Raw genomic sequence first — 24,410 nt, 5'->3', positions numbered from 1 at the left:
GGTTCATCATCTAACCAAGAAAGACAGAGAGAGGAGGAGGGGAGAGTGTGTGTGCAGCAGCTTCCGAATACCTCTTTTTATATACCACCAGTAGCTGATTGCTTGTAGGCAATGGACATGCCGGGTCTGGTGGTCACACAAGCTCCTATCGCTTTGAAGTCATCTCGCCATCAACTCCCTTATTCAACACAAGTCGTCGCTGAATCACAAATTCCAGACTGCATCAACAACTATGGGATTGCACTATTTGACTCAGACTTGGGTAAAAGAGGCTTCATCTCAGAGCGCAGGCGAGCTGTTATGGGGTCACGTTCCGTAGTTGAGCGGCCATTCGGCGCCGTGCCGCTGTCGGCTAGTTAGCTCTAATGTGAGATACAGCAGCCAGTTCCGCTTCGTGTGGAGGTCCAGGAGTCTTCTGCCGACCCGGCGTCAGACCAGGTCGGGCTACGTAACTGGCAGTGGCCGCGCTGGGTCAGCACGCGGAGACGGCGCGGACCCGGCAGAAGGCCGACATACACGAGTCAGCCGCGCATGCTGTAATGGCGATGTTTGGGCCAAGGGGTACCTGATGGGCGCCCAATGCAATGTAAACGTTCGCAGTCTAAGGTCTTGGGGGACCCCATGGTATCGGATGCTGAAAAATCGACGCTATACATTGTAGATAGATTATGCCCATTTGGGTCGGCCGTGATCGAGCATTGCTGGGCGGCGGTAGTGTATTCTGGGCCCTAAGGGGCAGCCAATAATCCACCATTACGAGCTAATCCCGAACGCCGGCGATCGTAGCGGCATCCCGACAGCGTTCTTAACAGACAGCTGAGGCACAGTGTACAGTGAACACTATGAGGGAGCACAGGTAACAATATGAGGGAGCATTAATGGGGAACAATATGAGGGAGCAAAGGTTATGATGAGACATATAGAGAAAAGGATACAAAATAAGGACTGAAGGAAGCACCGGACATAAGGACATAAGGAAATTCAAAGAGCACACCAAAGAGCGTAGATATAAAACTATGAAGTAATAAGAAAAACACGCCACAGCGATAGATGACAAAGCAAAACCGAGTAAACTATGTCATCCACAAATTGTACCGAAAAAAGTCAGTAAAACTCATTTTCTCGAAGAATAGAGACCAGGTAGTTTAAAAAATCACCCAGTGACAATATCATTCAGCCATCACGCCATCATTTGTCGACCCGTGTTGCTGCAGCGGCTCACCTGTTCCAGCATAGCTTCCTCGGATCCGGCGGCGGCAGCGGGCCGGCCGGCGGGCGCCGCGCCGGCCGCGCCGCCGGTGCCGGCCGCCGGCGCCGGCTCGCGGCTCTCCTGCTGCTGCTGCAGCGCGCGCTGCTCGTCCATGGAGACACGCAGCGCCAGCGCCAGCTCCGGGTCCTCGTTCGGGTCGACGCCGAACTCGAAGCCCGACCCGCCGCCGATGCCGGGCGCGCCGGCGCCATCCTCGCCCTGCCGGACGGACGGTGGGAGACGGTGGGGGACGGTGAGAGCGGACAGGTGTCCCGCGCGGCACTGCCGCCACCGACCCGTCAGCTAGAGCACATCGCGCCGCTAAGAACAACACTGCCGAGCTAAAACCGTCCATGGTACCTAAGCATTACGGTCAGCAAGCACAGCTAACCAACATTGCACATTGTAAGTACATGGAAATGCTTTCCGGACCAGCGCTCTGGATACGGCCAACTACGTACGAGAGACGTATGTTCGGCGTACGTACCTCCGTCGCGGGCTCGCCACCCGCTCCCCCGCTGTCCGTCCCCACCCGACCCGGGAGACGCCGACACGGCGAGGTGACGGCGCACAGAGATACTACGAGCGCCCAGGGACCGCCGGCCGGCGCGAAACACAGCGGTACCAGCTGGGCAGCGCCCCGCCGCAGTAATAGCAGCGCAGAGACCGGCGGGCCGAACCGAGAGCCAAATGTCGCCCGAACTGTGGCCGGTCACAGCCGACACCAGCCCTGCCAAAGGCACTAACTCCGCGCCGGAGAGCTCAGCGCTGACATCGTCACTTTTCACGGCATCCATCAAAAGAGAACACTAAACGAACTAATGAAACGAAAGGGCTCTCCGCTGGGCGCACGGACCCAGCCTGAGCGGCCGCCGCGACCTGCGACCTGCGACGCGACGCGACTGACCTGCAGAATGGGTGACGAGACGAGCGCGTCGGAGAGGTGCGGCCCCGTCGGCACCGTCACCAGGTGGCTGCCGGTGCCGTCCTTGCCGTTGATGGTGTTGATGAACTGGCTCAGCAGGTTTGTGTTGGCCGCCTGGCAACGCACGCCCACATCACAGTACGTCAGAGCACGGCGCGGCGCATAGGGCGACGCCGGTCACACGCGGGCTGACGGAGTCCAGCGCACACACCCGGGGAAGGCCCCTCACTAGAAATACAGATATAGCATCGAACATTTGTAAAGACTGCGCTGTACCATTAGGCACGAACAGATCAGAACACAAAGCCCGGCCCAAGAGTGTGACCCGGGAGAGGCACTGACTGTTCAGATACCTTGGAACACTCATCAATCATATGCAATCGGATTAAGTTAAGTGGCAGCACTAATGGCATGGCTATGAGGGTAATCAATATACCAACAAACTGAGACATTGTGCTAGATCAAGCCAGAATGATAATGATGAGCACTAAACGACTGACCTCCTCTCCAAAGCTGACGATGTCCACGTTGACCTTTTCTTTCTTGAGCCGCTTGGCGACTTTGATCACCTCCTTTTCGTCACAGTCGATCGGCGAGCCGACGAAAAAGATGATTCTGGTCTTGTGGTTCTTGCTCTGACGGTGCTTGAGGGCCAGCTGAAACGAACCGTTGGCCGATGAGTGTGACAGTGAAGTGTGCGCCTCTCGTCTGCGACAGCGGTGATGGGCCCATCGGTCGCCGCTGGAGCGGAGCGACGCCGCCGGTCAGAAAAACCGGCCCCTTCCGCCCCTCCCTCAGCCAGCCAGCCTCAGACGGAAACCACTCAGGCGCCGGGCGGGCCAAAAATCAGACAAAATGGGAGCGGTGATGCAAAGGGATGGATTCACACAACACGCACAACGCTGGGATGGATTTTAAATCCTGAATTATCCAAGCGATGACATGCGAAATGCGATATTCAGCCGGGCGTAACAGATGTGATAACTTCAATGCGAAACGTCCCAGACGTTTCAGGGGAATGACCTTCCATTCAACTCAAAGTGCGTGATGAAGAACGGGAGATTTAATATGAATCTCATGAAATGCTGCTTTATACTCAGAACCGGACAGAAGAAACTGCTGAGAAACTGTAGCACTTACACGATGCCTCATTAATCAAATATCCATAAAAATGTGAAGTTTTCGTATTCACTGCGATGTTGACAAAATGTACAATCTCAAAGTGGTCGAACTTGTATTGCCTTCATTCCTGAAACCAGCGCTGCGAGCAAACGTAGAAACTCATCAGCTTAACAGTGGCAGGCAATGAAATTAGAACTAGTCTTCATCGGCATTGCCAAAGATGCCACAACCACAGACCGGTAGGCAAGTTATACGCTGGCTCAGAGCGGTATGTGGAATCAATTCGTTCGTTAGATGTGCTGATGCCCGGCACCCGGCCGCCATCAGGCCTCCGGCAGTGACCAGCGTGTCGGCGCCGCGGCGATCATCGATTGATCGTCGCACCGAGCCCGGCCGCCGGGCCGGGCCGGCTCGGACCGCGCCTCGTGTCGTGAAGGGGCTCAGTGCAGCGCGGCGGCAGCGTTAACGCGTCGCGCTGCTGACCGCCCAGACTGGCAGTGTGGTCAGTGCAGCCGGTCCCAGTGTCGGCAGCACAGGCTCCCGGGCAGGGCACAGGTGTCCGCAGTCGTGATGATAGACGAGGCAAAGTAACCTGACAGGGCTGATGGATAGGCGCCCCAACTTCAGATAGGAAAGACATCCGCTGTCGAAGACCTGCGAAAAATACGAAGCTGCGATGGTAATTTTTCGATCATATTATAGTTTGGAGAATAAAAAAGTACAAAAATGCTAAACCGACTACTTCTGCATTCACTGAACAACATACAAATATTAAACTACGGCACTACGGATATTGAGTCCAAGCCCCAGTAGGAAATACGTTGGCCTTATCACTTGAGGTGCGTCCATCTCTCCTTGCTGCGGGCATTGCGCGCTGTCGCACGACTCGCGCCCACCGCGCCAGCACGGCACCGATCGGCGCCGCCCCGATCGGATCCAATGACGCCCTAACGGCGGCGATCACATGACGGCCGCGGTCGTTGGGCCAGACCAGAGACCATCAGGCGGGGCCCGTCCGCCGCCGGAAAACGGTGCAGGCCCGCGGCGCCGGCCGCCCCATGCACAGGACAGGTCCTGGTTAGGAGCTAAAAGGTGGCTCCGACCCGACCGATCCCCTGAGGCCGCAGACGGGTCGGTCGGCTCCGGACATTGAGAACCAGCCCCACGGGTCAGTGGTCAACCAACGGCATTAGGCGACCATCAGCGTCTGTGTGCCGGACGGCGAGAGGGACAGGTCAGAGGTCACACAGTCGGAAGGGACAGGTCAGAGGTCAGACACACGGTCGTAACGGACGGTTCATAAAAAAAACACTTGCCATGCCAGGTCAGGCGGTCTAGTTCAGGTAACTAGCATTCAGAATGGATTAGAAGTTTGCTGATCAGCCCCAAAATGCTTATTCGACCCTAATATCTGAATCTGGCACCTAATTGCTTCCACACAGCCTAAAGTTGCCAGATCGTCTAGTTGAACTCCGTATTTGCTGTTTGCTGATTCAGCACCAAAACCAAAACATCCAGCACCTATTTTATTCCACGTTTGCCTACCTAATTCGCGTAATCTTCCTGATTTTATGTATCCTAATTCCTAACAACATGAACGTTGCATTCGGTGATGTCAAGTGCCATTTTCGCCAGTGGAGATAATGATTAATGCCATTTCTAGCCAAAAGAGAATCACTAGCCAGCTATGGTGCAGCATAGCAAGACGCTCCTATACCAGCCCGCTATGTAGAGACTAGAGATTATTGCACCCTCAGCCATTTTAACGTGAAAAGTTTGGATCCGTCACTTCCAGCTAGGCTCTCAGGTCATAAACTGGAGTAAAGCAAAATGTCAACTCTGAACAGACATGCCACGCAACCGGCCCTCTTTTCAAAATTATTAGCTTTCTGCAATCATCGTCTGACTCCATCTCGATCAAACGCAGCATCCGGTTTCTACAGGGGCGTTTGACTGACCGGCCACACAATAACCAAAAACAAAATCAAAGCTTCATGCACACATATGCCATAAGTAAGAAACGGATGAAAAAGGTACAACCACGGCACAACTCTGCGCGGCAAACAACGGACAATGTCCCACGCAAGATCCCGCGTTTCTTCAGCGGCATTGAACGGAATGAAAACATTACATTTCTTTTTTGGAGCTATTTGATGACGTCAAAAAATACAATACCCGTTTTAATGGTCAAAATTGAGACAATTACTCACAAAAATGTTTCCCTTTAAGCATTACAAATAAATACTTTTAAATATTTAAATGACATTGTTTTTTTTCAAACAAATCAATATTATTTGCTTACTTAAACGTCATATATGGGAGAGTGGGGCAATGGCGGACGGTGGGTAATGCCGGCCACCCATCTCTAGTGAGTACTTTGTCCATCACTAATCAGCTGATGTTGTTTACATTTCAGTTGAGCGCCATTCTATCAAGTGGTGCAAGTTTGTCACGGTAGCTCCATTATTTTCATTTTTATAGCGTTAAATGTGTTTTTCGTATCTGATTTTTAATTTTTGTTGCATCTATTTGCTGACTGTGAAATGTGTTAACGCATTTTCAGAAGTGCTGCTTTGCAATGACCTTCAATTAAGCCTTTCTTAGGCGACTGCTGGATGTGAGGCGTTTGCGGCGCAATGCCTTTGACTGCTGCCTGCTTTCTTAAAATAAAGCTGACCTCGGGGTAATACCGGACACGTGTCCGGAATGACTCCACGCGGTTTTGTTTGCGACTTCTGTCGTTAAAGCTCAACGTTTCGGGTTGCTGTGTTTACGGCTGTGTTAGTTTGCTTGCTGTGTTTACGGTTGTGTTAGTTTGCTGCTCTGTTGGCGCCGTGCAGTTGTGTTGCAGCGAGTGCAGTGTTGTGTTGCAGTGCAGTGCACTGTTAACTGCTGAACACAGTTGTCGTTTCATAATTCTCACTTAAATTTCCATCGAAAGAACGGTTTAAGGATGAATACCAGTGACGATATTTCGACTTTTGTGCTATGGCACTTGTGGCCGGCATTACCCCTCGCTTTTTTGCACCTCCATTTTTCACCACATTTTCGCGTAGGCTCTGAATCTGTCATCAGTGATCTGAGATACTAAAACTGGGTGCTATCTGAAAGCCTATTCCTTTGGCTACAACCACAGTCAAAATCACCATAAAATAGCCTCAAATAGCTAAGCTATTGAGCAAAATGCTTATGGTGTCGCCATTGCCCCACTCTCCCCTACAATGCTGAGATCACTACGGGGCTGTCTTAGAGTGTAGCTGCACTGGCAACCTTTAGGCTAGACTCCAGGGGTCATTATACCAGAACAACATGATTCTACCAGCCAGTAGTTCATTTTTCTACTAGATTGGTGCTACGCTCAGCATTTAGGTGCCAGATTCAGAAAAAAGAGTAAGGCGTACCGATGAATAGGTGCCAGAAACAGCTAATTAAGGTCATTTTCCATGATTGGTGCTGGTATCCACCAAATAGGTGCTGAGGACCAATTTTGGGGCGAGTCAGCTTTTAGGTGCCAGAAATAGCTTTTCTGGGACGCAATTAAATGGCGTCCGTTGTTATTGGCAATGTGTGCCCCTTAGCAGCACGAAATTTGGGAAGAAACATTTGAGCAGTACATTAATCAGGGCAAACAAAAATGGCTTTCAATTTACGTGCACCTGTACCTAAAATCATTCCAGCCTCGCGGCTGCCATATGACCCAACTTGTCGCCACGTTATCGAAGTTGGCACCGTTGCGAGTCTCATCAAACGCCTGTGGGCCGGTGGACTGCACAAAATTGCACGCAGCCGGCGTGGGCCATGCTCGGGCCCGCTCCGCGGTATCCGGCCAGCGCGCGGTGGGCAGCGCCGCACCGTTTAATTAACTCGCCGGCTAACTGGGCGATCCGCGTCGACCGAGAGGCCAACTTTGCGCGCCCGCCGCCGCCCGACGACCGACGTCTGAGGCGCTGCTATAAAAGGCCGGTCAGCGACGCCAGCCGGCGACCGACCAGCCCGCAGCTCTCCGGGCTTGAGTGGTGTAAGTGCTCCTTACCTGACCAGACAGTGTTCGTGATGGAGGGAACGCGACACCCTAAGAAATAGCATCCAAGGCATCACGACCAGGGATGACTGATGATGATGGTGATGACTGTGCCGCGATAGTAAAAATTATGATGCTAATGATAAATATTGTCAGCGACATTCAGGAGGCGTAGCCATAGACCTATTCTGTTACACTCACGTGATCCACGCGCGAGGTGCTTTTAAGGAAATGCTGCTCTACCTTGTAAAAATGTACGGCCTTCCCAAGGCCGTATAAGAGAGGTAGAATCATCCCGTGATTTCCAATGGACCGGTCGCTAAGCATTAGCGTGACGTCACTGGTGGAGACCGGACGGCGCCCGGCTCCAAGCTGTACGTCGGGTACATTTGGCACTGTATAGTTGTTATTACTGAACGTAACGACAACTAATGACTCTTGATAACTTTTTACTCACCTAAAGCTGATTTCCTTGCCGGTACATTGCCGACCCGAGCCCCAGGGTTGACAATCATGGGATATGGGTCGGATGGGCGACCTCGCGACGGGAGAAGGAACGATTGCAATTGTTGTGTCCCGCACCGCCGATTGCATTCTCTATCTGCACCGGGGGGGGGGGGGAGAGCAGGGGGCACGTGCCCCATCGGATCAGGGGGCCTCTCGGGCCCGAGGGGCCTTGCGACGCCAATTGGCGGCTGAGGGTCCACGCTGGCATCTTTCGACTCAGAAGGGCCCCACAGGGCTCGGAAGAACACCTTATGTGCTCCGAAGAGCCACACTTCTCTCCATAAGAGCCCCACACCGGCTTTTAAGTGTCCCTTGTCGGCCTTTGAGGGCCCCTTGCCGGCTTCTCAGGGCCTATTGGCGTCCTCTGAGGGCTACTTGCCGGCCTCTGAGGGCCCTTACCGAACACCTACACTCTACAGGTCACTCCGTTTTGGCAGTTTTTGGCGTGTTTGAGGACGTAAGGACAGGAGCCGCCGCCCGGCACCGGGCAGGCGGCGCCGAGGGCAGGCCTCAAATGGCCAAATGGATGGCATGCTTCGCTGGGAGGTAAGCACGGGAGTGAGCGCTAAGGCCAGAACGGTTTGTTATCGCACAAAGAGAACTGAGGTTCTGGCCAGCGGGAAACGGACGGGAGACCGGCGCAGCGACCATCGTGGGTTGGATGAGGACTGGGGCGGGGAGGGGACGGGAGAGGAGAACGGGGCGGTAAAGTACACACGGCCGGGCCACCGGCAGTGATAACACCCTAGAGTGACAAACAGGGGAGGCGGGCTGACCGCGGCGCCTCACAGTCAGTCGCCGCGCGGGGGCGAGAGGAGACGACGCTGTGCGGTGAGGCGACCCGCCCCCATCCCCATCATGCCACCTAACCTCGTCTCACATTCCTTTCCTCGCCCTTTACCGTCTGCCCTCGGGCGTGTTTGAGGACGTAAGGACAGGAGCCGCCGCCCGGCACCGGGCAGGCGGCGCCGAGGGCAGGCCATTTAACGGCCTATCAGGGACCAGCAGCTCTAAGGGTTCCACACACGCCTACCATGACCCCCTAAACCAATGGTTGAAAGCCCCCACAACGGCGCCTGCAAGGACCCTCACCGGCGGCTGTGAAGGCCCCACACCGGTGCCTAGCTGAGAGCCCCACACTGCCACCTCTGAGTGCAACCGGCACCCCTGAATGAGGTCCCGAGGCCAGTGCTTCTTAAGGCCATATATCGGCGGCTCTGAGGGCTCAACGCCGGAGCCTCTGGCGGCCTAAGACGGGACCTGCGCATCGGACGGCCACGCACCGGTGACTTTTGAGGGTCCCACACCGACGACTCTGAGGGCCCCACTGGCGTCTGAGTGTACCTTGCTGGTATGTAAGGACTCCACAGGGCTCCCGAAGGCTCCGCAGACCTCTTGAGAGCCCCTTGTCGGTCTTTGAGAGCTCCTGTCGGCCTGTAAAGGGTTCGAGCCAGCAGCTCTAAGGGTCCCACACCCGACTGTGACAACCCCACATTGCAGTGTCTCTGAGGGCCCACAACGGCAACTGTGATGACCCTCACCGGCGCCTCTGAGGGCCCACAGCGGCACCTCTGGGGGCCCCGCACCAATGCCTCTGAGAGCCTCACACCGGTACCTGTGAGGGCCCACACCAGCAAGATTACTTTACTACCACACCAGTGCCTCCAAAGGCTTCATAACCGGCGGCCCTGAGGGCCCTATACACGGGTGATTTTGAGGGGCCTACCGAAGGCACCACACAATCCCTTAGTGTCGCTGAGCTTCTATCCCAATCCCATACCGGCTTCTATCCCAATTCCGGCTCAACTAATTAGCAGCCCCCCCCCCCTCCATGGGTCAGCAGCGCCGCGCCGGTGCCGGGGGCCAGCGCCATGGGGGCGGCAGTCGGCCACGCGCACTCAATTGTTAGCGTTTAGCACCGGCGGCTAGCGCACGCCCGGTGTGTTATCGACCGTGAGCGGCTCCAAAACGGCTGCAGTAACTAGTCGATATAGGTAGTAAGCAGATGCAGAGATGCAGGTGGATTGATGACCGGCAAGCTTTTGTGTTTTACGAGGGTGAAGGGTCGAAGTCGGCTCCTAAGTGGTGAGCGGATTTTATCAGATGCCGGTTCATTATGACCTTTGTCCGGGTCCTCGTACCCTGACGCACTCTTGGAGAGCCGAATCACAGCAAAAATCCATCCACCACTGTATCTATACGGCTTACGCTTTCCTGAAAACGTCTACGTTTGGCCTTCTACGGGCCCGGCCGGCCGGGGGCTCGGCCGGCCCCGATTGGCGGTCCTCCAGTGACGTCACCGGTAGTGTTAAGCTGATTGGCGAATAATACACGGGCGGTCCCGGGATGACATCCCCCTGGGCCTTCCAGTATTAAGTGGTTGGTTGCCAACATCACAATAATCGATCTACATTGATGAATACGTCTAATGGCTGTTGAAAACCACTGCCGAAATGTGTGCACCAGGGTTGTGCTTTACTCATGAGTCGAGTCAGAAATTTGACTCAACTCTGACTCAAATGAGTCAGATTTGAGTCGAGTCGGATAAAATGTTGAGCTGTTGAGTTGAGTCAGAGTTGAGTCAGACAAAAATATTAAGGCGTTGAGTTGAGTCAGAGTTGAGTCAGTAAAATAACTTGACATTGAGTTGAGTCAAACACGCTTAACAACTTAGCCGTGGCCCTGCTGCTGGATTTTTTTCACCCCCCGCCGCTCAACAGCTTTTTTATCTGAGTCAATTTTGAGTCAACTCACTTGACTCAACAAAAAAAATTGAGTCAAGTTTGAGTCAACTCATATTTTCATTGAGCCGCTTGAGTCATGAGTCGAGTCAAGGGAAAAAATCAGCTCCTTGTTTGAGTCAGAGTTGAGTCAGGGCTTTCTGAAGTTGAAAGATGAGTCGAGTCGGCAAATTTTTTTGAGTCGAGCACAACCCTGGTGTGCACGAGCCCTCTTCTCATTTATATTGAGTCATTTTACAGGAGTGTCTCCGTAATTTAAAGCTATTACACCAAAAGCACATAGGCTAACCAACCACTCTTTTGCTGGAGGGCCGTACTTCGTGTGTGTGTGTGAGGGGGGGGGGGACTGAGGGAGGGAGGTGTCATGGTATGGACAATGTCCGTACCATGACATATTGGACATTGCTCATGTCGGTGATAGTGGCTAAAGGACGGCCCCCAACACAATCCAGACGGCGGGCAATCTGTGCGACGGCTTGGGCCACTGAAGGATGCATTGCATTATATTTGAGAGACAGTTAAGACAATAGAACGTGATGGAACTAAGGCAACACTGCCCATAGCTTTAGGCAATTGCATCAGAAGAGAGATGTCGCAGCCAGCGATGTAAGTAAATTTATGAGTTGCTCCGTAACAAACGACCGAAGTTATTTTTAAAACTTCAGACACTGTTGCATTGCAGTAAGGGATATTCAAAATGGGAGAATGGTGCCATCCTTTCGGAACAAACTAATGCATTTCAGATTTCTTGACATCAGCATTAACTGAAACGTCAAAAAAGCACGTCAAGTTGTTAAATGGGAAATACCAATGTTTGAAAGTAAAGGCATAATACCTGTAATAAAAACAGCATAACTAATCTGACCATCTGACATGAAATAATCTAACAGACGTATGGCAGGCAATGCTGCCGATTCTAATAAAAAAATGTACAAGAAGGCACACATTCAGGACACGATCATTGTCGATAGAGTTGCCCGGTACGTGGAAAGTACAGCCGGTAAAGTAACGATCTCTTCAATAGGCAATCTCCGGCGCCTGGTAAGTCAACAGCATGCAAATTGAACTTGAACTAAGCCCACTGCATTGGGAGATATCCCCTTTAACGAGATACGGATGTGAGCTTATTTCAGTTTCAACGTAACAACATTCATTAAAGTATTTTGATGTTGGGCTTCTGGAGGAAATTGCCTCCGGGCCGGCTGCTGTGCCCCCAGAACGTCCCATATTCAGTGTGCCAAGGGCGTCGGACGGCGACACGTGCAGGCGACGGAGCCATCGCCACTCGGCCGGCCATTTCCGGACGACAGGAGCCATTCCAGACACACCGACAGCCGGAACGGCGGGGCTGACAACAGCGCCGACCCCGTCATGAAACGGTGACTGCCGGCCATTCACGGGCACATCAGGCTCTCACTAGTCCGGAGCGCATCCATCACAGCCAACTGCCACCCTCTGACCTTTATCCAAACGGCGCGCAATGGAAATGGACCTGATAAATCTCCATGAAGAGCGTTTAGCTGCGCACCTCGCAAGGAGCGGCTGAGATGCCCAGCAATAGAGCGATCTACGCGAACACTATATTTTGATGCGTCATTGAGATGCCTTGGCAGTTCTGAAGCACAAATGCAAGTACACCTCAATAAATGCAATTCCTAGTATTCTCACTCAACAGTGAGAACTATTTCCCGACAAAGTGGCCACTGGCCGGCAAGTGAGTTTGCGAAAATGGGTCCTAACAACCTGATGTTACAGGGAGTTATTTTCAAGCAGCATGCTCCCTGGCAGTTTTGTTTCAGAGCTGCTGTGTGTTGATTACGAAACCACTGCGCCTTATTGCAGCATCAAACACAAAGCTTTGTCTGCCAAGCGAGCCGAAAATATGATGCTCCCGAGGGAGCTACAGGAGTGATTCGCCTTGTTACAACCTTGGCCAAGGAGCCGCAAAATATTGCATGACTTACACTTATAAGAAAAAGAGAATCAGTCTAAACCGTGACATTTCTGGAAAATGATCAATATATCAACATCATGGACAAACCATTAAATCTTATCAATAATAATTGATACATTCTATAAAAAATAGATGCAAAAAAGATACTCTTAGTTATCCGACGCAAAGACTGACATTTACTGAATAACGAAAACCCTATTTTGTTTAACCTACATTTCGCTTGGCGATTTCATCCCTATACCTATTGTCCACAGTCTAGGACACACTAAATCATGCAAATGAATTGCGACAGTGAGCCTTCAGCGCTCGTTTGACAGGGCCTCGCTGGGGGATCACCAGACGATGGGCGGTCAGACGGTGCGCGTGACGGACGGCCCGCCGCGGCACACACCATTAAAATCACGACCTCGCCGAGTCAGCCTTCAGGAGTTTGACGTCCCTCGCCGCACCAACTTACCTGCTGGAGGCAAGCTCGCCCGCGAGCCAAACTTAATCAAAACATCATTGAACAAGATGCACCGTTCGAGACGTGCTGGAGAGGAGATGAGGGTAGATTATTTAATCACATCAAGACGAGCCTGCTGCGGTGGCCAAAACTTAGCTCCTGAAAATAGCAGTTGACATCTGCAGACGCTGTGATTAAATTATATTTTCCAACTATAGAGGCGGTGATAGATGTGCCCATGACCCCTCTGCGTCTCCGGCGCCGCGACATTCAGGCAAGAGTGGCGTCCCACCTACAAACTTCGTTACCCAGGAACGCGAAATACCTGCCAGACAAATTAAAAGACCTGACCCCGAGTCGTTTAGTATTCATTAGTGACATCTTTTACATGGGCCAAAAGGTCGATTAAACGAAGTCATGAAAATGCTGCCATTCTCACTAAGGTAGTAACGCAGCCTGGATTAGGTAATGATGTCACACTGAGTGTAAGCAATCACTGAGTGTAATTGATTGTTGCCCAACGACCTGTCACAGAAGCTGTGTGCCAGAACTCGTATCGTTGCCCACCGACCACCACCGCCCGTTTCTGAAATAAACATACGAAAAGAAGTGGAAGTCTGAGATAAGATGATTATGTGTGCTGGGGAATGCCGCCTACGACATGACAAGGGTGCAATGAAATGTTTCATTACATACCACGACGTTTGAAATGAGGTGGTTACCTTGAAGAGCTCGTCTCAATTTATCACATTCACAACTTACCGTTTGCAAGTTCTCGAATCTACGCTGAATACGCCTTTAACTATCACATTTTTCGCTCATCGACTGCTTAACTTTAGCCAATCGTTCCTTTTTACGACTAGCCAGAACGCCGTTTGAAAAAGAAATTACACCATCAAGTACGATAGCATGAACGTCAGCGAAATCTTTTCACAGTTGTTTGCCGTTTTCGTTCAGAAATGCGTAGTAAGTAGTAAAATACAGCTGATGGTAACTACCACGGACCTAATGATGTAAAAATGCTAGTTTTCAGGATGGGCAGGCACCGTACCCGAACACTCATTTATCGGACGCTCTAGCTCCGAGGATTGACCTCGTGACGTCAGGCGCGCGACCGCGGCGGCCGGGACGAGGCCGGAGGCTCTTTCGCTCACTGGACGGCGCGCCGAGCGGTCGTGACCAGCATCCCACCCCCACCCCGACTGCCACCTGTGTATACTGTATATAATGTATAGCGCGATGCTGTAAATGTACGTTATGCCATGTTTTATGAAGACTGTATCTGTATATGGTATGCAGTCCCATGCGGGTATGCTCGTCTGCATACGTTTCAGCGATTTCAGCGTTATCTGTCATTTGCTGAAAATGGATTCCTGTTTGGTCCGTCATTTTCGGAAGGTATTCGCCAAGGCAGAGTGTTGTATCTTCTGGGCGGGTCACATCGCAAAGGCTGGCTTTGTGACTGACCATTGTGTTGCCTGACGAATAGTTACAATCCCTGAAAACGCGCCAGCCTTTTCCTCGGGAGCGAGACGGCGGATAAATACAGATAATAGAAACAAAACAAAATAAATGTAGCTGGCCCCAGACACGTTCGGCAAAGACAACGTGTAAAACGTAGACACAATTTCGGTTAAGATGAACTATAAACAAGCTTTTTAGCTAACATTCCGCTGGAGTTCTCGGCATCATATCAAGTAATATCCACAAGGCTAGGGAATGGAGATAAGCTCATGTGATCCTTTGTTTTTACAAAAGAATACTTGGCAGAAGAAAAGATTAGTACCTACTGACACATAAGAACAAGAAAGCATGGGCTGGCTACACCTACATTCTACACCTTACTAAGAATAGCGAGAAAATATGGAATGTGACGTGTAGTTAGTCCAGGGAGGGATGGCCTTCCGCAATACCTCGCTCATTGATATTACCCCTGTTTAGTCGCCACAACTTTGCGAGAGTAGGTCCCCTTACATTCATTCTACCACAGCCCACGGCCGAAGCACCCGGGGGGAAACGGTGAACTGGCGCTGGCCAATGTCTGTTCTGGTTTTAGCACGGCTCCGGGCCGACACGACGGTCCGTGTCCCGATGTGGCCGCTGGGAGTTCCGAGACTGTGCGCCACACGGGGCGATCGACTGCCGTCCCTGCTCACAGCTGGACGTCCAAAACAATCTGTGCGCCATGCAGATAAGGACAGAGGCGCCCGGCGCCGTCCGTCCATCTCTTTCTGCCGGAGCAATGTAATACGCCATGCGACAGGATCACCGCCACACGACACCATCACGGCCGCCGGCCGCGGTGATGCATCACAAGCGAGGCAGTCTGGCGAAAACCATACAAATGGACATATTTCACAGCCCAAGATCCGCTATATTATCCCGCCACCCAGTAAATATTGACCATAAGCCGACGGCTCCGGGGACTCTGAGATCGCAGCCGCCACCCATCATGGCGACCGCGTCAAGTTCGCCGCGCTCTCCATGGCGACGGAAACTCGGCAGCCGTGGCTCAGCCGACCGGGGCGCCGGCTCCCTGACGGACAACCGACCGGGCCCGTCGGCAGCCGATATATGGCGCCGGATCAGCGCCGGACGTGTGCAGACGTCGCCGGAATTCTGAGGTCGGATCGACTGTCTAATCATCGAAACAGCCGCCTGGTGGCCCGTCAGCTCGACAACCAGACTACGTGACAGAATTGGATGGGAGGAGTTGACGAATATTTGCAACGAGGTGGCGGCAGGAAGGAGGGATTACGAGCTAGCGCCTAGTCTTTCGTAGATTAATGGAAATAAGCCGCCCGCCAGCCTGCCAGGCGTGATCAGGCTTCTGCGACTTATACCTCGGCGACTGCTGAGCCGATTGACTAGTGATCTTTTTTGTCGGTTAGCCTTACATTCGATCGATGTATAGGTGGCCACCACGGCACGTGCCAAGTGGAAAACCAAGAGGTGACAAAATTGCTCTCCTTGTCCTTACACCCCTCCCCCCCCCAATAACAGGGCCGATTGCATTGGAACTTGGCCTATTGGAAGACACCAAACGAGCAATGCAATCCATGCATCACGGTTGGGGTGCTATTGCATGTGCAGGGGGCCGCTTCTAAATCTAACGACTGCATTTATATTCGATACACCGTTGGAAACCGGTTACAAAGGTGTCCAACACATGTCACTTGGGGTTCAGTTCGCACGTGTGTACGTGCGAGGGACCGCTTCCGCATCTCAAGACCAACTGGGCCGACTACGTTCAAATACGGTGCGCCGCGAGTGATCGGCCAGACGGCTGAGCCACGCAGTCAGTTGAGAATCAACATCGCACTTGTTCGCGTGCAGTGTTTACTATGGCCGTTGTCTCCAAAAGATGTTTTGCTGGTTTCGAAAGTTCAGATCACGTGGAGCCTGCTTAAAACCTCAGGGCCCCGAGCCCCATCTTGAACCCGAATAACATGCAAACTACATTAACTCGATTTTATCGATGCATACAAATGAAATACTGTGAAAAAAGGCATGCGCAAATCAAATGACCGTAAATTAGCATTGTGTCTTATAAGCCCTAGCCCTAGCCTTAAAACCACCCGCGAGGGCTTCATAATAAATATACAATGGAACATATGCCATAAGATTAAGTGTTCTGACAAAAAAGCCAGCCAAAATATATCAATGAATATTTATAGTAATTTGATAACTGCGTTGAAACATCATGATTCTTCTTCAAAATGGTTTTATGATTGTTTATGTTCTAACATGATGTCACGCTCTCAATTTGTAGAGTGTACACAATGGATTAACGGTAGAAGAAAATTAATGAACTAGATTTGTCAGTTTAAAGCTGTGCAGCGTGCACAATGAACAGCATGTGGTAGGAATGAGGTCACCAATTAAATACAAAGTATCCAATATATCCAATGGCTGTCAATATTCAGCATCGCCACTAGCCCCATCCACATGAAGCTTGGCGCCAGCCCGCCTCTAATGAGCTTCCATAAATTCCGCAGATGTCACTGCCGACTATTTTATGCAGCATCTCCTGTCACCATGCCATTATTCACTGCTGGCACAAATGAGTGACTGATTGCCCCGCAAAGGCCAAAACTGCTGCTAATAACCACACAATCATCAACTCTACTGACGCCGTAGATTAACAGCCAATCAAGCGCATCAGCGGTCTCGTCCATCACACGCGCTCGCTCAGGAGGACGCGCCGATACCAGCGTCTAAAAGGTGGAGCGGATGACCGTGAAGATGCTGGTGCGTGCCGGCGCAGCACCGAAAACACCGACATGTGACCGATGAATCCAGGCAGCGGGGGCCGCCGACACCATCCGGTTCCACTGGGCTAGACCCAGCCCGGAGCCCGGAGACCTCCAGCAAGAGCTTACATAATGTTTGGTAATCATTCTGCAGGCAAATTCTGGTTGAGGAACGCAAAGTACTAGGACCACCCAACGCACAGCTAAGTTCACATATAACAAATAAAAACGTGTGCGCACATCAAATGTGATGGAGTGATGTGAAATGTCAGTTGCCACATTAACTGTGGCGGAGTCAAGCCTTCCAAAACGCCTACAGTCGATATATAACCTAGTTAACTTGACTCCGTAAATGAAAAGCTTAATTACCATTGAATATACCACTTTACTTCCTAAATTTTAACCCTACAATCTAAAATAAACAAGTGCAGTTGAATTGACCATATAAAAAAGATTGACAGCTACGCAGTCTAAAGCATGTTTTCGCTACATCTTATTTTGGGCGAGCGATAATTTTGAAAGGATGGGATGAATCCAGGATGCTTTAAAACACAAGAAAAATCCGTATGCAAGGGATATCTTTTAGAGCATTAGTCTTTGAAACGAGGCCATGGAAGCAAAACAACGTCGGGCTGCCGGAAAAGAACAACCTAAATATTATAGCACATTACAGCCATAACTGATATCATTCTTCCGCGTCGCCTGCGGTCGCCTGAGCTATTTCCACACCCCATAGCACTGATATCGAGTACGAAAAAGTCGTCCCGCTGATGACCGTTTATCCGCTGGGAGGCTAGGACATCCCCGGGCGGAGGACGAAGTTGGCTCCGAGAGCCACCGGTATAGCCACCGGTATCAGCCCGTCAGCAACCTATCAATAGTCTGTCACTAACCTCACAACAGTCTGCCTCCATCCCAGACGGCAGGCATGGCGGGCTACATTCACTCAGAGGCGCGGGGCGATCACAGCTCTCCAGTAGTTTATCAAAAGACTAGGTCTCAAATATCAACCATCGCCCCTATTGCGCTTCTCACAGCCGCAAAGCCAAGAACGTATGGGGAAAAAGGGAAAGATCGGCCCCCTTCAATGCACATCGGCTATTCTATTGAGTACACCAGTGTCATAAAAAATGTCCCACTGCGGAGTTATTTGTACTTTCGCTAGAGTCATGTAGGGTGGGGGGATGGGGGGACGTCATCCCTTAACAGCCCCGCAGTCCCAATGATTTGGAAGACTTCCCACGCATGCCCTCCTCCTAAACTCCCGTCCACGGTTCGTCGGAAGGTCATCTCAGGCTCAAAAGAAACGATATATACCATTCGAAAGCTGACGGTGAGCTGAATCCAAAAATGTAATTTTTATCAAAATCGATCGATGGCCTTTTTTGAAAATTGCGTTTTTGTAAAAACTTAATAATCTTTTATTCAACGGTCTGTCCCGGACATTCTTGAAAACATAACCATGTATTTTTGAGTTCCAGTTAAAGCTGAACGCCAAAAGAACAATATTTAGCGAAGCAATATTTCCAAACATTAATATGCGTCTCCCACAGCCGACAATAAGGCGCAATCACACAGCTCAGTGTCACGATGGACCAAAGTCAGCCACACAGAAGCGTGAAATGACCCTTATCGACTCGCAGACCCGGCGCTCTCGGCCCGCCTGACCGGCCACGGAAAGAACGTTCGGCTCTCGTTCTACTAAACAAATGTCATATTTGTCACTTTAACTGTCCACATCGCTATTAACGTTATTCAGGATACCTGTGAAGAAAATTCATTGTTCTGCTTGATTTACAACATGCTTTAATTTACATTTTTCTTATACATGTTTTGTTCCATCCAGCTGCGATCAGTGCCCGCGCAGGGGAAGTGAGCGGGGTTTCACTGTTAGAGGCTGTACTGGTGACAGCTGCTCGGCCGTGCGACCGGTCAAAGGTTACCCTGCCCCGCCTGGCGCTACCCCCACCCCACCCGAGCTGAGGCCGGTGCAACCTCTGACATTTCAGCGCGGCCAATTTTCCTTATATGGGCATGATACCAAGCTCAATTGAGCAAAGTAGACATGGACAAATGCAAATTAATGCATGATGTGAAGATGACAGAACAATGAATTTTCTTCACAGGTATCCTGAATAACTTTATTAGCGATGTGGACAGTTAAACCGACAAATATGACATTTATTTAGTAGAACGAGAGCCGAACGTTCTTTCCGTGGCCGGTCAGGTGTGCCGAGATCGCCGTGTCTGCGAGTCGATAAGGGTCATTTCACGCTTCTGTGTGGCTGACTTTGGTCCATCGTGACACTGAGCTGTGTGATTGCGCCTTATTGTCGGCTGTGGGAGACGCATATTAATGTTTGGAAATATTGTTTCGCTAAATATGGTTTTTTTGGGGTTCAGCTTTAACTGGAACTCAAAAATACATGGTTATGTTTTCAAGAATGTCCGGGACAGCCCGTTGAATAAAAGATTATTAAGTTTTTACAAAAACGCAATTTTCAAAAAAGGCCATCGATCGATTTTGATAAAAATTACATTTTTGGATTCAGCTCACCGTCAGCTTTCGAATGGTATATATAGTTTCTTTTGAGCCTGAGATGACCTTCCGACGAACCGTGCGTCCAGGCGGAGTCGCCGGCCGGCCGCCGATCTCCGCCGTCAGCAGCGGCACAGACAGCGTGCCAGCAGCCGCCCCGCCCCAGTCGGAGGCGCCGCTGACTGCTGGGTGACCGAGCTGGACGCCCACCAGCCAATGCTGATGTCAGCAGAGGGGAGGGGTCCTCCAGGAAACCCGGACACAGCTCGGTCCCGTTCACTACCTCTAGTCCTGCTCGCTGGCGCAAACGGATCCCATCAGCTCGAACCTAATGCCACTGAGCGGTACACTGACTGCGGCAGCTTCTCGAGATCGAGCGATAAAAGACGGGAGATGTTTGTGAGCTCGGGACGATTATTATTTTTAGAGGCATCTGCGTGGCTGTTGGCTGACAGCGCTCGATCAAACGGTTCCATTATCACTGTGACTGGCAGTAATATAACTGTGCCGTCACTGAGCGCACACTGCCAGGCAATAGACTTTTTCTCCGGCAGCTTGAAATGTTATTAAGGCGGCTAGAAACGTCAATCAGAACTTAGTTTAACTGGATAATGGAGAGCTCCGGTGTAGGTAGTTACCGCAGCAAAGAAAGAAGACGAGTTTGGGAATTTCAAAATTGTTCTTAGTTAGGTACTTTTCTCTCCCACTCTGACACCAACGTTCACCCTCTCTCCCACCAGGGGCCCGCCGCCAGACCGCCACCTGCGCTCCTCGACACTCGGGCACTCGAGCGAGCGCTTCCCACCCCAGCATTCCAGTGAGAGACTCCCCAGCACTCACATGAGCGATGCGCAGACTGCTGAGGAAGTTGGACTCTCCGTTGGGCGTGACCTCGTGCAGTTTGGAGAGAATGCGTCCGGCATCTGTGGTGAGGGTGGTCAGCACCTGACCCCTGCGGCGAGAAAGGCCGTCAGACAAAGTGGTGGGGTGTGACGCTCGAGCGCAGCGCCGCCAGGGGCGGGTGAGCCACCCGACGATGAAAAAGTCCGAGCAATAGACCGAACAGATTATACACTGGCATCTACAACTTTAGCTGATCCCGGTACAACATGTAAAGTATGCACGCTCCACGCTCCGCACATCCTGTCACTTAAATCCATTGACAGTTTGAGACGCATGCTGCTTATGTGTAACAGGGGAGAACCATACTTTTTCACAGGGGTACGGTCACTTGATGTGACCTGGTGACCGTTTTTAACCTGAAGCTTAACGTTTTCATGTCCGAAAAAGATGCGTTTGGGAAAGGAATGAAGTCCCGATAAAAAAATAGAGGTTGGTGTAAGAGCACTCTTCCTACAACATGGTACGTGGGATGAAATTACAAAGTCGACATGTGTTTGTCAAAACATATTCATTCGTTAATACATATATATATATATTTTTTTAAATCAAAGATCTAGCACCACCATGGGCTATTCGTCGTCGAGTACAATCATAGTAGCCCGTCGGTGATGTGCTGCCACCTGTTCCGGTGCACAACACCATACGAGCGCACATGATCCCGCAGGTGGCAGCAGAGTCGACAGCTAACATCCTGGGAACAAATCTACAGCAACTTGCCACGAGCGAGCGCGAAGGCCGGAGCGCCAAATGAAGTTCTTCGTAAATTACCGGAAAATTCTGAGCGTCAGCGGCCGACCCGCCGTGGTCAGGCTTTTCAGGGGCTGATGGTTCAACAGTCATTGGACCGATTTCCATGCGGTCTTTTTTTGTAGGGTCACTCAATCTCTTTGACTAAGATTGGACTCGTCCCGATGTCTGTAATGGGGATAGTCCCTATTCCCTTACTGCACATGTCTCGGGCAAAATGAAGAGGTGTTAATTTTCTTTCCATTACGATGGCTCGGTAACTATTGGGCCGATTGCGCTGAAACATGACATACTGGCGGGTAGCCGCCAGACAATGTATTATATGAATCATAGTTGGGGTGCTACTGCGCGTGCGAATGTGCTGATGCAGGGGTCGCTTCCAGACCTTGAGAACACATAGGTCGATTGCACTCACATCTTACTTAATGAATTTGATATAAAGTTAGGGATAACTCAGCCAAGTGAGTACAGTGCCGGGCACACGTCACTCGGGACCCAGTCTGCATGTGCACATGAGTGCCGCTTACACATCTTGAGAATGGCTGAGCAGGACACACTCAAAGTTGGTACAAAATCAGGGACTAGATAGAAGCATCATAGCATGACACACAAAAGTTATCTGCAGGTCTCACTTAATTAGTTAATTCTTCTGCATATGCAAAACTTAATCTCACACTCACTCACTAATTAGTCAGCTCAAAAGTCAAAAGGCTCCTTACTGGTGCATTTCAATTGAGTTTTTTCATTGAATCACTTTTATAAGGGTTGTGTGGTCCCAACTGGTTATGCTCACAGCAGTCAGCTGCAAGTAGGTATGTGGCCATCATGTCACTGGTCTGGACTGCTGCTCACTCACCCGGCAGAGGTAATGAGGCCACAGTTGTTCTCCGGATTGGAGCGCGTCTTGGCATGGCACACCATACCGACGGCATCTTGCTGGGCCTGAATGCGCGATGGCACAAAATCGCCATTGCGCATGTAGTCACTATTATCAATGCTGTAGGTAAAAATACGATGGGTTAATGATTGTAAGTGTGGTTGCCTACCAGGGCCTGCATTTTTACTGGAAGAAATATGGTTTTGCCATTTGCTGGTTTGAATCAGTGTTACAATGTTAGTGTCAGTGTTACAAGAAGCAAAAAACTGGCAAAAAATATAAATTATACCAAATATTTTGCTTAGGAGTGCCATTGAACAGCTAACATGTTAAGGAGGATTCAAATATGCTATGAGAAAACCAGCAACATGCTGAAAAAAAATGATATAGAACAGCACTCAATAAGTATATGTCTTGGGTTTGACTTATTATCCGTCTGAATCAGGGCTATTGTGCTCTTTCCATTCCTGAACAGGTATGACACTGAAGAGGGTTTGTGAGCATATTCTAGACAGTACAATGAAGTGAGTAATGTGCGTATGTATGTACCTATGTATTTACGATCATGGGTGATCGGTATCGGTAACCCTGGCGTCACCGGTAGCGTTTTCGTTCAAAGTTAAGGTTTCTTGTATTAGGCAGCATTAGGCCACCGTGCCAAGCCGAAGCATGCTGTGACGTCACTGGGTAAGAGAACGTACCAAGCTATCAGTATCAACTGAGACTCAGATAGACTCAGAACGACTCAGGCAGACTCAAACTAACTCAGACCGACTCAACCGACTCAAATAGATTCCGATCGACTCAGACCGACTCAGAACGACTCAAACTGACTCAGACCGACTCAACCGACTCAAATCGATTCCGATCGACTCAGACCGACTCGGAACGACTCAACCGACTCAAATAGATTCCGATCGACTCAGACCGACTCAGAACGACTCAAACTGACTCAGACCGACTCAACCGACTCAAATCGATTCCGATCGACTCAGACAGACTCAGAACGACTCAGGCAGACTCAAACCGACTCAGGCAGACTCAAACTGACTTGACCGACTCAAAACAACTCAAACTGACTCAGACCGACTCAACCGACTCAAATCGATTCCGATCGACTCAGACAGACTCAGAACGACTCAAACTGACTCAGACTGACTCAACCGACTCAAATCGATTCCGATCGACTCAGACCGACTCAGAACGACTCAAACTGACTCAGACCGACTCAAGCGTCTCAAATCGATTCCGATCGACGCAGGCAGACTCAGAACGACTCAGGCAAACTCAAACCGACTCAAGCAGACTGAAACTGACTCTATTTGAGTCGGTTGAGTCGGTTTGAATCCGCCCGAGTCTGTCTGAGTCGTTCTGAGTCTTTCTGAGTCGCTCGGAATCGAGCTGAATCAGTCTGAGACTGCCTGAGTCGGTTTGAGTCTGCCTGAGTCTATCTGAATCGGCCCGAGTCTGCCTGAGTCGGTTTGAGTCTGCCTGAATCGTTCTGAGTCTGCCTGAGTCGCTCGGAATCGATTTGAGTCGGTTTGAGTCGGCCTGAGTCGTTCTGAGTCGGTCTGAGTCGATCGGAATCGATTTGAGTCGGTTGAGTCGGACTGAGTCAGTTTGAGTCGGTCTGAGTCAGTTTGAGTCGGCCTGAGTCAGTTTGAGTCATTCTGAGTCGGTCGAGTCAGTTTGAGTCTGCCTGAGTCGGTTTGAGTCTGCCTGAGTCGTTCTGAGTCTGTCTGAGTCTGCCTGAGTCATTCTGAGTCTGCCTGAGTCACTCGGAATCGATTTGAGTCGGTTTGGGTCCGCCTGAGTCGTTTTGAGTCGGTCTGAGTCGATCGGAATCGATTTGAGTCGGTTGAGTCGACCTGAGTCAGTTGAGTCGGCCTGAGTCAGTTTGAGTCGGTCTGAGTCGGTTTGAGTCGTTCTGAGTCGGTCGAGTCAGTTTGAGTCTGCCTGAGTCGTTCTGAGTCTGTCTGAGTCGATCGGAATCGATCGGAATCGATTTGAGTTGGTTGAGTCGGTCTGAGTCAGTTTGGGTCGTTTTGAGTCGATCTGAGTCGATCGGAATCTATTTGAGTCGGTTGAGTCGGTCTGAGTCAGTTCAAGTCTGCCTGAGTCAGTTTG

At 50.8% G+C, this 24,410-nt stretch overlaps 1 protein-coding gene across 1 annotated transcript in view; it reads right to left on the bottom strand.

Annotated features, from left to right (window-relative positions):
- LOC122363338 (26S proteasome non-ATPase regulatory subunit 4-like) overlaps nucleotides 1-24,410 on the bottom strand; it is a 48,874-nt gene that overhangs the window by 23,851 nt on the left and 613 nt on the right. The window contains exons 2-6 of the mRNA XM_043332481.1: nucleotides 22,263-22,403; nucleotides 20,597-20,708; nucleotides 2,675-2,830; nucleotides 2,157-2,288; nucleotides 1,223-1,468 (exon numbers count right to left, since the gene is read on the bottom strand). Of these exons, the coding sequence (XP_043188416.1) occupies nucleotides 1,223-1,468; nucleotides 2,157-2,288; nucleotides 2,675-2,830; nucleotides 20,597-20,708; nucleotides 22,263-22,403 (787 nt within the window). The remainder of the gene's footprint in view (nucleotides 1-1,222; nucleotides 1,469-2,156; nucleotides 2,289-2,674; nucleotides 2,831-20,596; nucleotides 20,709-22,262; nucleotides 22,404-24,410) is intronic.

This window comes from Amphibalanus amphitrite, unplaced genomic scaffold, assembly GCF_019059575.1.
Source record: "Amphibalanus amphitrite isolate SeventyFive unplaced genomic scaffold, NRLGWU_Aamphi_draft 000616F_arrow, whole genome shotgun sequence".
NCBI classification, from domain to species: domain Eukaryota; kingdom Metazoa; phylum Arthropoda; class Thecostraca; order Balanomorpha; family Balanidae; genus Amphibalanus; species Amphibalanus amphitrite.
Note: the sequence above shows the minus strand (reverse complement) of the source record. Positions and strands in the feature narration are given on the sequence as shown.